We start from the raw sequence: 12,022 nt of genomic DNA, 5'->3' as shown, positions 1-12,022 counted from the left end.
AGGCAACGGGGTTAGAGGTTAATACAAAAACACACACACCTTTTACTGTCACAGTTGCAGTGGTCTCTGCACTTCCTGCTTGACATGTGTAGCTGCCACTGTCCTCAAGTGTGAGGTCCTTGATGTGGAGCTGGAGGAGGCAGCCGTCCTGCTGCATCCGGTACTTTCTGCCAGCTGATATTGGCAGTCTGTTCCTCCTCCATTGAATGGGCACTCCAAGTTTAGACAGCTCACAGTACAGAGAAGCTGAACCTCCCTCTTCAACTTCTAGACTCTGTAATTCCTCCAGGAAGCACGGAGGAAGTTCTAGGGAAATATGGGAGAAGAAAAGGAGTTGAGGCATTTTCTGTAGTACGTTTATTTCATAGTATAATCTGTTTAATGTACTTCCTGTTCATATAATAGGGGTAAAACAGTGAATATCAATCCACTATCTGTAAACAACATTATATACTTATACCTGTTACAATAAGTTTGGCATTGCTTTGCTCATCCCCTGTATCACAAGAGTATATGCCAGTGTCCAGTGGATCCACATCATGGATTAGCAGTAGGTTAACTTTTCCCTCCTTGCGTAGTTCATATTTATCCCCATGTCGGAGGGGGATGTGGTTGCGCCTCCAGGTAACCAGGGGGGTTGAATCAGAGGTCTTGCAGGACAAAGTGGCTGTTTCTCCTTCCATGACCGCAACATCTTGAGGCCTCTCCTCAAATGAGACTAGAGTTGAAGAGAAAATGTGATAGTCATTTGTGTGCTTCAGAGGAAATGACCCCTTATTCTTTCATCAATCTTCTTACCTTTAGGCCTAAGTAGAACTAGCAAATTTGCAGAGGTCCTCTCCTCCCCGATCACAAAAGCCACAGTGCCAGTCTCCTCAGGGGTTGTCATGGTGAGGACCAGCCGGTGCTGACGACCCTGGCAAGTCATCTGGTTCATCTCGTTCTTCTGGAGAGGGCTGGAGCCTAGCCACCAGACTCCCTCACTCACATCTGCGTGGCTCAGCTCACACACAAATATTGCATCCTCTCCCGCCGTCACTGTTATGTCGTGGAGCAGCGTAACAATCCGCACACGCTCTGTGGAAGAAGAGGAAGCTATACAGCCGGCTTCTTAGAGATGGAATGGGATTTATTTCCAACATATTAGGTGAGAACAGCATTGTCGTTAGTACTGCAAATAATCAAACATATCTGTAAATAAGAGATAAATTATTCTGTAGTATCCACATACCCCTCACTATCAGCTTGGAAGTCGTCTTCTTGCCTCTGCTGATACAGCAGTACTCTCCTGCGTCCTCCAGACACAGTTTATTGATCTCCATAGTGTGTGTTGGGCCTTTTTTCTTTAAAATGTATCTCCCTCCTTCTTCTATTGTGGTGTTATCCTTCTTCCAAGTGACAGGGACATTAGCACTGGAAACTTCACAAGATAGCAAAACAGATTTCCCTTCCATCACCGCTTGGTTTTCCAATTCCTTCTCAAAGAACACCGATGCTGCCGCTGGTAACAGAAGGAAAGGTGGGAATATGTTACAGAAGTCTAAATTCGTAACTAAAATCTGATCATGTTATCATAACAAATCAGGACCACCGGTTCATTTAGGAACGAACATGCAGTCCAATTCATCAGTGGTGTTCAGCAGATATTGGGAGTATACCAGATTATAAACCAACAGATTTACTTACGTGTGATTGTAGGATTCATATTATTTGTGGATATTTTGGAATGGCAATAATTTTAGTTTGCAATAATTCTTAAACGATGAGTCATGTAAAATAGGAAACAACAGGTGGATATGAGTGTCTGTCTGTTAATGTATTATTCCTTTAAGAATGCTGAATAACAGCAGCTGCACTTTGAAATCAACAGGACAGCAGCAGATTCGCCAGCACTCATGAGGCAAATAGAGTGTATGATGTTCAATATGAATTTTATTGCAAACGGTGCCCCTACGGTGCTACCATACACTTAACTTGATCTCAGACTTAGCTAGAATTCGCATGTTAACAAGTGCTGCTTGCATGACAACAACATGTCTGTCACCTCTCACGTTGACCTCAGCCGTCGTCTTCTGCTCTCCCAGGACACAGCTGTACTCGCCGACATCCTCGGGCTGGATGTTTTTGATGTGCATCTCAGCTATATTGCCTCTCTGCGTCATCTGATACCTTCCCCCGTGATACAGCTGATCCTCTGCCTTCCACCACTGCACAGGCACCCCGGCCCTTGACAGCTCACAGCGAAGGGACACGTTGCCTCCCTCAGGGGCCTCCTGGTTCTTCAGACCCATTTTAAAGGTGAGGGGGATAGCTGTGGAGAAACCGATAACATGTTGTGTTTTTGTGATGAGTAATGTCAAGACGTCTAATGCCAACTTATTGTGATTTGGTTTTAAGAGTAGACACAATCGCACATTATTTAAGATAAACTTAATTCAGAAAACAAATGCAATGAGTTGATAAATAAAAAAAAGTTCATTGCTGGTTGAGCTTTATGCTGTTATCAAAATATATTATCTTTCTTTTGTTTTCTTTTTGTCATTTAAATGTCAGTTCTTTTCCAATAAGGAACAAAGAAGCCAGCATTCTCTTACGTGTAATGGTGATGTTGGCTGTAGTCTTGACATCACCGTAGTTACAGCTGTAAAGTCCACTGTCCTCAAGCTGTGAGTTTTTGATGGTAAGCTCCATTATGCAATTTCGACTTTTAATATGGTACTTGAAATTATTCTTCAGCGGCTCTTGTCCTTTCCTCCACTCTACAGAAAGGCCAGGCTTTGACAGCTCACAGCTCATGGTCACGCTGTTCTCCTCCTCCACCTGCTGGTTCTTTAACTTTGTCTTGAATGTGATGGGAGGAGCTGCAAAGACAACCATGGCCTGGTTATTCTGCTTATTCAATTTAAAAAAAACATTGACAACTGATTCTTTAATTGTGTTCATGCAATTCTGTTGATAAAGGAATGTTCCTAAAAAACTCCATGAAATCAAATAGAATGTCCCGTTTATTAAACCCTGGGATCTCTTTCCTACCTTTGACAGTGAGCTCAGCAGATGATTGGCTGTCATCAGTCTTGCAGGTATATTTTCCAGCATCACTCTCCTCTACGTTGTTAATGATCAGTTTAGTGAGACGTCCCTCCTGCTTCATCTCATATTTGTATCCGGATTTGAGGACCACTCTGCCTTTCCTCCAGTCCACTGGAGCTCCAGGTTTGGAGAGCTCACAGCAGAAAACTCCACTGTCACCTTCCTTCACCTCCAAATTCTCCAAATCTTTTTTAAATGTCACAGGAATAGCTGAAAAAAAAACCCAACAAAGTAAAAGACAAACTAATAAATGGAATTCCCTTCCTCTTACTCCTATATATTAAAAAATCCTATTTTAAAAAAATGTTTTTCTACCATGTTTACTTTTTCAGGAAGATCTTTCTCTTTGTGCTTATGAAACAAAACAATGTGCTGAACATGTGGCTATCACGAAGCATACCTCTAACTCTGATGTCAGCTGACGTCACGACAGAGCCAACGAAACAGCTGAACTCCCCTGCATCTTTAAGAGTTAAATTCCTGATCATCATCTCAGCCATCCTGCCCTCTTGCTTCATCTGGTATTTTTCTCCCTCATTCAGAAGTTGAGCATCTTTCCTCCATTCCACTGTGATGCCTGGTTTGGAAAGCTCACAGCGAAGTGTGACATTGCCTTCCTCCACAGCCTCCTGGTTCTTTAACTTTTGCTTGAAAGTTACAGGGATTGCTGACGACAGACGAGCCAGAAACACACACAATTCAAGGTATAAAATGTTCAGATATCCAAAGCAATGTGTTTGTCTTAAATAACAAGTACTGTCTCTCACCGGTGATGATGATGATGGCAGAAGTCTTTATGTCATCACAAACACAGCTGTATGTACCACTGTCCTCAGGCTGGCTTTTTCTGATGAGAAGCTCCAGGTTGAAGCCGTTTTGCTTCATCTGGTATTTTTCTCCACTGGTCAGCACTTTGTCTCCCTTCTTCCACTGAACTGGAATGCCGGGTTTGGAGAGCTCACAGTAGAGTGTCACTCCATTACCTTCTTGCGCCTGAATATTCTTCAATTCCTGGAGAAATCTGATTGGTCGCTCTGAAGCAGAAGAAATATAGATTGTTGTTGTATGTTTTACTTTCACATTTGACAAAGGTGTTAGTTTATGTCACAGGCTGTCAGTTTAGTACTATTGGCTTCTTACATCAGACGGGCAGTAGCCAAAGCAACAGAACAAACAACACTGTTAAAAGTTCTGGTAAATGAGGAACCAGTCAGCCGAGGAGCTACACCGTGTACCTTATGTACACAGGTTATAGTCAAAGAAGCAGGGTACCAAGGTTGGACTCCTACTGCTGTATTTCATCACATGGCATTCCTCACTCTCTCTTCCCAGTTTCTTAGTCTATACACTTTCCCACCTTACAAATACAGGTATAAAAAGCCCCCCCCCCCCAATTTTTTTTTTTTTTTTTTTTTTTAATTTAAAAGAAAAGTCCAGCCAATGACAAAGGTCATAACAAAGGATGAGATGTTATAAACGTTGTTTTTTTTTAAAACTACCCGATTGCATTATGTGGCCCTCTTGCTGTTGAAGTTGGATAGCTCTGATGCAACTGTTCTGTTTGCATTTGAAGTACTCACCATTTACTTTGACCACAGCGTTAGTCCTTTGTTCTCCACATATACAGGTATAATCTCCAGTGTCGTCCAGACTGAGGTCTGATATCTTGATTTCCACCTGGAGGTCTTTTTTCCTCATCTGATATTTGTCTCCATTCTTCAGCACCTCTGTACCTCTCCTCCACTCCACTGCGAGGGCAGGTTTGTCGAGCTCACAGCGTAGGACCACGCTGTTGCCCTCAGTCACCTCCTGGTCCACGAGTGGAAACTTAAAACTTGGTGGTAAACCTATCAACAGAGAAAGTGTTTGACATGTCAGTACACATCCTGCCCTCTTGCTAGTACACAACAGTTCAAAAGCGGCTCAGGCCTTTCGGAAAATGTATTGGATTAAAAACTCATAAATCTAAAAGCTTGACAAAAAAAACAAACAAGGGCTCTTCTGAACAAAATCAGCTAAAGAGCAAACAAACTAGCTCGTTATGCAGATACTGTATTAACAAACTAGATTTAAAACATGTCTTTATCTTACAATGATAATGAACTCAATGAACACTACATGAAAGAGTCATTATTGATGGGATGTGCAAAGATGAAAATCTGTCATGCTTATTTCTATTTTCCCTCAACACAACAAACCATTCTTTTTAAACAGAAAAGTTGAATGGATTACATTATAATCCATTACAGTCTGTGATTTTCTGTCCTGGAGTCACAAGAAAGACCTTTTCTCTGGCTAGAGACAGTTAACAAACGTGAAACACTGAAGCTCATTCTGATACTAGAGTTTAGTTGGGGTGTATTTTTATGACGTGACTCTACATGTGTATAGAAATGTACATTACACAGTGTATTGTACATTTGGCAATAAGCAGGACAACAAACTAAATGAAAACATATGGAAAGTAATTACCCAATTCTGCTTAAGTGAAATGATAAAATGGAGTACACACAGTGCTAACACGCACTACATCTACTGTGTCTTCATTGTACTACACTAGAGCTGACCTCGTTGACGTCTGTGCACAGCTGATTCTGTTGCATAAATTTGGAAAATAAAGTAAAGAAAAAGGTGAAGAATTTTGTTTTACAAAAGAAAAAGTCAGAAATTGTTGGTATTGGACACATCATTTGACTTTTCTCTTGCCTTGTACAGTGAGCTCAGCAGTTGATTGGCTGTCTCTTGTCTTGCAGGTATATTTGCCAGCGTCGCTCTCCTCTATATTGTTGATGATCAGTTTCGTGAGACGTCCCTCCTGCTTCATCTCGTACTTCTCTCCAGGCTTAAGGATCGCTCTGCCTTTCCTCCAATCGACTGGAGCTCCAGGTTTGGAGAGCTCACAGCAGAAAACTCCACTGTCCCCTTCTTTCACCTCCATGCTCTGGAGCTCTCGTTTGAATGACACAGGAAGTGCTGTAAAGGTTTATTAGAATACACTCAAAATGAATAATTCATTGATTGGCAACCTGTCCACTAATTGAAAGGGACTTTGCTTGTCATAACTGGATTCAACAAGACTCAGACACCTACATTTTTCTGCTTCTGTTCTCCTCATAGCCATTAAAATATTCCACAATCAGGTATGGCATATGGAATTTGAACTGTATTATAAATTGTAATAATACAGCTAAATCCAATATGATATGTAGATATTCATTGCTACATAATGAAAGACATCAGTGTGTAAAAGGTATACTAAAACTGCTGAGTGGACTTTTCAAAGATCAGGGCTTGTTAACAATTATAAAGACAGAAAATGATATTCATTGGTTTAAATGAAATGCACAGCTAACATGGGACACAGGTGTGTTAATTATTTGACTTATGTGTTCTCTTTAGAAAATTTCCCTCTTACGTTTCACTTTTACTTCAGCTGTGGTTTTCTCATCTCCTGTGACACAGCTATATTTCCCAGCATCCTCGGGTTGCACGTTGAAAATGGTCATCTGAGCTGTCTTTCCTTCTTGCTCCATCTTGTATTTATCTCGAAATATCTCTTCGGTCAGTACCTGACCAGCTCTCTGCCATTGAACAGGGACTCCCTTCTTCGACAGCTCACAGTGTAATGTCACACTCTTCCCTTCCTCGGCCTCCTGGCTCTTCAGGCTAACTTTAAATGTAGCAGGAACCGCTATGGACACGGAAACAGTTACTATATTTTACACATATGTAGAAGAATACAGGCTAAAACATTAAAGAAGCACTGTAAAGGCAACTTTGTAAACTTCCAAAATAGGGTAAATAAAATAACAAGTATTCAAACATTCAACATACAAATAACTTTAATGGTTGCCTTAGTCCTCTGCTCTCTGCACAAACAGGTGTAGACTCCATTATCCTCTGGCTCAGCATCTCTGATGATCAATTCCAGGTTGGTGTCCCTCTGCTTAATTTGGTACTTCTCTCCATTCTCCAACAGATCTCCTCCAAGCCTCCACTCAACTGGGACGCCAGGTTTAGAGATCTCACAATACAATGTGATGTTGTGGCCTTCTTCCATTTGGAGATTCTTCAGCTTTTGCTTGAAAGTGATGGGAAGAGCTGAAAGACGAAGCGGGATCATGAGAAGAAAAGGGTAGTCGCAGGGCTTGACAGCAAGAATTGTTATACGACAGTGAAGATTTAATGGGAAATTAGAGTGAGCTTGATATTTAGCTCTATAAAATGCACATAACTATGCATGTCTCTTTATTAATTACAAAAGCAGCTTTGACCATATGGGGCACCAAATTGTCAGACCAAAAGTTCCTCACATGAGGTTCAAATAACATAAAACTTCACTTACAACTCACTATCACTTACCATTAACAGTCAGTGTTGCAGTGGTCTCTATGCTTTCACAGATGCATGTGTAGATATCACTGTCCTCAGGTGTCACATCATAGATCCTCAGTTCGATCAGCATTTCTCTCTGCCTCAGTTGATATTTCTCTCCATTTCTTATGAGTTCATTCCCTCCCTTCCTCCACTCCACACTGTGACCAGGTTTGGACAGCTCGCAGCGTAAAGTCGCTGTGTTGCCCTCCTCAATCTGCATGTTCCTCATCTTCTGCTTGAACGTGACTGGAAGAGCTGGTGGTGAGATAGGTAATTATTGACAATCATCAACTATATTTTTCATTTTGAATACTAACAACTGCTGCCGTCAACCTACCAGTGATCTTGACAGTGGAAGATGTCATCTGATCAGCACACACACAGCTGTAGATCCCGCTGTCCTCAGGCACAGGCTTCCATATAAGAAGCTCCTGGGTGGTCTCTCTTTTCTTTATCTGGTGCTTAACCCCATTCTTTAACAGCTCTTGTCCCTTTCTCCATTCGACTGGAAGTCCAGGTTTAGACAGTTCACAGCGCAATGTGATATTGACTCCCTCCTCTGCTTGCATGTTCTTCAAAAGCTGTACAAATGTAATGGGAACAGCTAGAAAACAAAAAAGATGTTGTTTTTTTTTAATTAATAGATTTGATGTGCAATGAATACAAACTATGCTAGCTAATTTGCAACTACATACGATAGCAACAAAACCAAAAAAGTGTAGAATCAGGAACTATTTTCTGTTGATCCTGGTTTAAAATGTGTTTGTGACTGGCTCTGCTGTGCATTACAAGTGGCTAAGTGTGTTCAAATATGAAATATAAATCTGTGACAGTTCAGACACGGCCAACGCTTAAATGACTTTCAAACATACTGCTAATTTCTTAAACTGTGTATCCCAAATATGTGTTGAGATTAAAGAGCATAAAAGTGACTCTGGTAAACCTAGGTGTGAAAAAATGCACATAAAGGAACAGAAAAGTTACAGACATACCGTGTACTTTGAGGCTTGCTGTAGTGCGGTGATCCCTGCACTGACAAGTATATTCTCCTGAGTCCACAGGCTTCACCGATTTGATTGTTAGGCAATTTAGGGTCTTTCTCTGTTTCATCATGAACTTGTCTCCAGCCCTGATACTCTCAAAACCTCTCCACCAGTGGAATTGCACCCCAGGCAGAGAGAACTCACAAGTCAGTGTCACTGTCTCCCCCTCTTTGGCCTCCACAGGCTTCAGAGGCTGTGTGAACTCTGCTGGGATAGCTAAAAACAGACAATGAAAATGAGAAACATAAGTCAAAAAACAAGCAATAAAAAGCTGAAAAAAAAAAGTTCTTTTGATATTTGATTTAACATAATAAAATGTTTTCTATACCTTTGACAGTTACAACAGCCCTGGTTGTAACAGAGCCTGCACTGCACTCATACACTCCAGCATCATTGTTGCAGACCTCCCGAATTGTCAGCCGGGCCTCGCAGCTAGAACGAGTGGCAAAATACCTGGAGGAGTTCCACATCAGACAGCCGTCTTTGTACCACAGGATGTGACACGGCTTTGAGGTCACACAAGACAAAACCAAACCACCTCCTTCAATAGCTTCACAGTCTTCCAGTGCTTTGATGATGGTGGGACGCCTCTCTGGTAGAAGAAAAGATGAGAATCCAAAATTAAAGCAAAATTAAATGTGGCCAAAAAAATACAGACCTCGAAAATGAAAGCCTCACCTCGAACCAGCAGCGAAGCATACGATCTCTTGTCCCCTGCAGCAAACGAAATAGTTCCAGTGTCTTTTCGTGCAAGCTGTCTAAATGTGAGGCTGTGGTAGCCTCCAGGCAGCATCTGGATCTCATTGAGCTCATTGGTGTACAGCAGGGTCTCGTCTAGGTACCACTTTACCCCAATGTAGTCACTTGGGCAAAGTCGACACCTGAATGTTACTGTGTCGCCCTCTAGGCACTCAACATCCTCCAGCTCATCCAAGATCAACACCTTCTGCCCTGAAGCAATATGGAAAACATGGAAAAGATAGATACAAAATCCCATAATCTTCATAAAAAGTAAGTCTGTCGTTATTAGCTCAAAAGTTTTATATTTATCGTAAATTCAAGAATAATAACTTTTTAGCCTTATTGTTTGAGGTCCTTTCTGGGGCAAAAACTAGCCTCGCCTAACATTAGTGTCCATGGTTAGTATGCAAGGTTTTGGTAAAGTGATGACTTCAAGATACTAATGGCCTAAAGCACCCAGACAGCACTGCTACCTTCAACAGCAGCCTGGTATGTTGAAGGTGGTAAAGGTGACATGGTCCCACACTCCAGGGTCACCAGCCATGTAGTGACAACGCAGATGCTGCCTTAATTAGTATGGACTATCTTGCTACTATCATTTATTCATGTAATAATAGTTGAACACTTTAGAGCCTTAAAAAAAGATTTATGTAATCATATCCTCTTTTGGCTATGAGTCAATAACCTCAATCCAAATGTATGATCCATTTCAGATATTACATCTGTATTAAGTTTCTCATTCTTAAGATTTGAATGTGTAAATCAATTTATTATTCAGTAACTATAACACAATATTTGTAAATCTCTATTACAACTAAATTGACAGTTAAACTATTCCTTATTTGTTGCAGCCACATTATATTTAACCAAACTTTGTTTTGGTCCCAGATGTTTTAAAATGAGTACAGTGAGAAACAAGGATGCAAAGCTCAGTGTTCCCTGGGTTTCGTCCTCACCCTGCACTGTCAGCTGTGCCCGGCTTTGCATGGTGCCAACATCACATATGTAAATGTCTGTGTCGGATTTCTCCAGGCAGGTGATGGTCAGGGACAGCAGGACTCCCTTTTGTCTGATGACATACTTCCTACCAGACCTCAGCTCCACCATGCCCTTCAGCCAGGTCACGCGTTTGGCTGGCCGCCGAGTCTCACACTCCAGGGTGACTTTACCCTTTTCCTCTGCTTGTGTTTCCTTCAGCTCCCGCGCAAACGTGTGCTGCAGGTCTATGAGGAAAAATGAAGTTAAGAAACTGTCAAGTTGTACATTGAGTAATGCAGTTGAAGATAATCATTTCCATAAAAAAGAAGGCAGCACTAATTTACACAACACTACAGTAAGAAAAACAATACATAACTATTTTGTTTTTGGAGCCCTCACCTACCTCTGACCTCCAGCTTTGCTCGTGAAGCCACACCTTCAGCCTCACAGCAGTACTCCCCAGAGTCTCTGATGGTGGTGTTCTTAATCAACAATCGCGCCAGGTTTTTCTCCACACTTATCTCATACTTAGGGCTCTGCCTGATCAAGTGGCCGTTTTTCAGCCAACGGATCGTAACATCTGGTTTGGTGATCTCACAGCTCAGCTCTGCATCTTCGCCCGGCACCGCCTTGACATTCAACAGTTCCCTGTAGATATGTACCGGCTTCTCTGCAAAAAGGAAAATCACATAAAGTCTTATTTAGACTTACACCACATGCTCAAATGCATATGCAAAAAAACATGCTTTGAAACAATGCAGATCATTTTATCCGAGACAGTTACCTTTGACAAACAGCATAGTTCTACAGCTAAGATCTTTTATTGTGAAGATCACGTCTCCAGAGTCGGTCAGAATAGCATCTCTTATGGTCAACCGATACTTGCGGCCATTGTTGATAACCTGGATACGGCTATTTGTGACCACCACCTCGCCATTGACGCTCCAGGAAGGCTCATCATCGAGATCATGAGAGAGCTGACAGTCAAAAGTACAGCTTTCACCCTCCTGGACGGATGTTGTCTTTATACGCTGCATTATAGTGATGTGTAAGTCTGTAAACAAATATTATACAACAGTTACTTTATCTTGTAGGGGCCTTTCCAAATACCAAACGTTTCCCATCCACTCACCATGTACAGTTACTTTCGCCTTTGTCTGGCTGGTGCCCAGATCACAGGTGTACTGTCCAGCATCATCCTTGCTCAGGGAATGAATTATCAGTGCCATGGACTGCCCAAACTGAAGTAACTCATGTTTGTCATCAACAGTCAGGACCATACCATCCTTCCTCCAAACAGGGGTCACAGTCTCTTTGGAAATTTCACACTGCAGGCACACTTGCCCTTGCTCCTCTCCTGTTACATCCTCCAGAGACCTCAGGAACACTACTGGGCGCTCTGCAGTCAAACATACGATTCAAAGGATGCATTTTTCTCAGAATTAAACTAATAGAATGACAAGTATAAGAAACTCCAATTATACATGTCAATAATTCGCCTAGCTGACCTCTAACATTTAAAGTGGTTGTCTCAGAGAGAAGTCCTGCTTTGAAGGTGACTCTGCTGTACTGTGGCCGCAGCTTCTTGATTATGAGGCTGTGCATAGTGCCCATGTGCTGTATCCGGTTGATGGCATTAGAATAGAGGCGAATGTTGTTGACAAGCCACTCCACATTGGCGACCACATAGTTGAGCTCACATGAGAATGTGGCAATGCCATCCTCCTCAATTTCCACAGGTTCAAGGTGTTTCACCAACTTCAGGGTTTTTACTGTTGTAAAAAAAAAAAAAG

At 41.8% G+C, this 12,022-nt stretch overlaps 1 protein-coding gene across 10 annotated transcripts in view; it reads right to left on the bottom strand.

Annotated features, from left to right (window-relative positions):
• obscna (obscurin, cytoskeletal calmodulin and titin-interacting RhoGEF a) overlaps positions 1 to 12,022 on the bottom strand; it is a 42,078-nt gene that overhangs the window by 24,826 nt on the left and 5,230 nt on the right. For 8 of the 10 annotated variants that reach the window (XM_079350617.1, XM_079350616.1, XM_079350614.1 and 5 more), the window contains exons 9-31: positions 11,738 to 12,001; positions 11,362 to 11,628; positions 11,014 to 11,283; positions 10,633 to 10,899; positions 10,208 to 10,474; positions 9,189 to 9,461; positions 8,839 to 9,102; positions 8,460 to 8,726; positions 7,805 to 8,071; positions 7,453 to 7,722; positions 6,925 to 7,191; positions 6,506 to 6,781; positions 5,797 to 6,063; positions 4,671 to 4,937; positions 3,858 to 4,124; positions 3,491 to 3,757; positions 3,034 to 3,300; positions 2,595 to 2,861; positions 2,045 to 2,311; positions 1,232 to 1,501; positions 799 to 1,110; positions 461 to 718; positions 40 to 306 (exon numbers count right to left, since the gene is read on the bottom strand). In XM_079350617.1, coding sequence (XP_079206743.1) covers positions 40 to 306; positions 461 to 718; positions 799 to 1,110; positions 1,232 to 1,501; positions 2,045 to 2,311; positions 2,595 to 2,861; positions 3,034 to 3,300; positions 3,491 to 3,757; positions 3,858 to 4,124; positions 4,671 to 4,937; positions 5,797 to 6,063; positions 6,506 to 6,781; positions 6,925 to 7,191; positions 7,453 to 7,722; positions 7,805 to 8,071; positions 8,460 to 8,726; positions 8,839 to 9,102; positions 9,189 to 9,461; positions 10,208 to 10,474; positions 10,633 to 10,899; positions 11,014 to 11,283; positions 11,362 to 11,628; positions 11,738 to 12,001 — 6,195 coding nt within the window. The remainder of the gene's footprint in view (positions 1 to 39; positions 307 to 460; positions 719 to 798; positions 1,111 to 1,231; positions 1,502 to 2,044; positions 2,312 to 2,594; positions 2,862 to 3,033; positions 3,301 to 3,490; positions 3,758 to 3,857; positions 4,125 to 4,670; positions 4,938 to 5,796; positions 6,064 to 6,505; positions 6,782 to 6,924; positions 7,192 to 7,452; positions 7,723 to 7,804; positions 8,072 to 8,459; positions 8,727 to 8,838; positions 9,103 to 9,188; positions 9,462 to 10,207; positions 10,475 to 10,632; positions 10,900 to 11,013; positions 11,284 to 11,361; positions 11,629 to 11,737; positions 12,002 to 12,022) is intronic. The other 2 variants (XM_079350618.1, XM_079350621.1) reach the window with 2 other exon arrangements.

This window comes from Symphodus melops (genome assembly GCF_947650265.1).
Source record: "Symphodus melops genome assembly, chromosome: 8".
NCBI classification, from domain to species: domain Eukaryota; kingdom Metazoa; phylum Chordata; class Actinopteri; order Labriformes; family Labridae; genus Symphodus; species Symphodus melops.
This window is presented reverse-complemented; position numbering and strand designations above follow the sequence as displayed.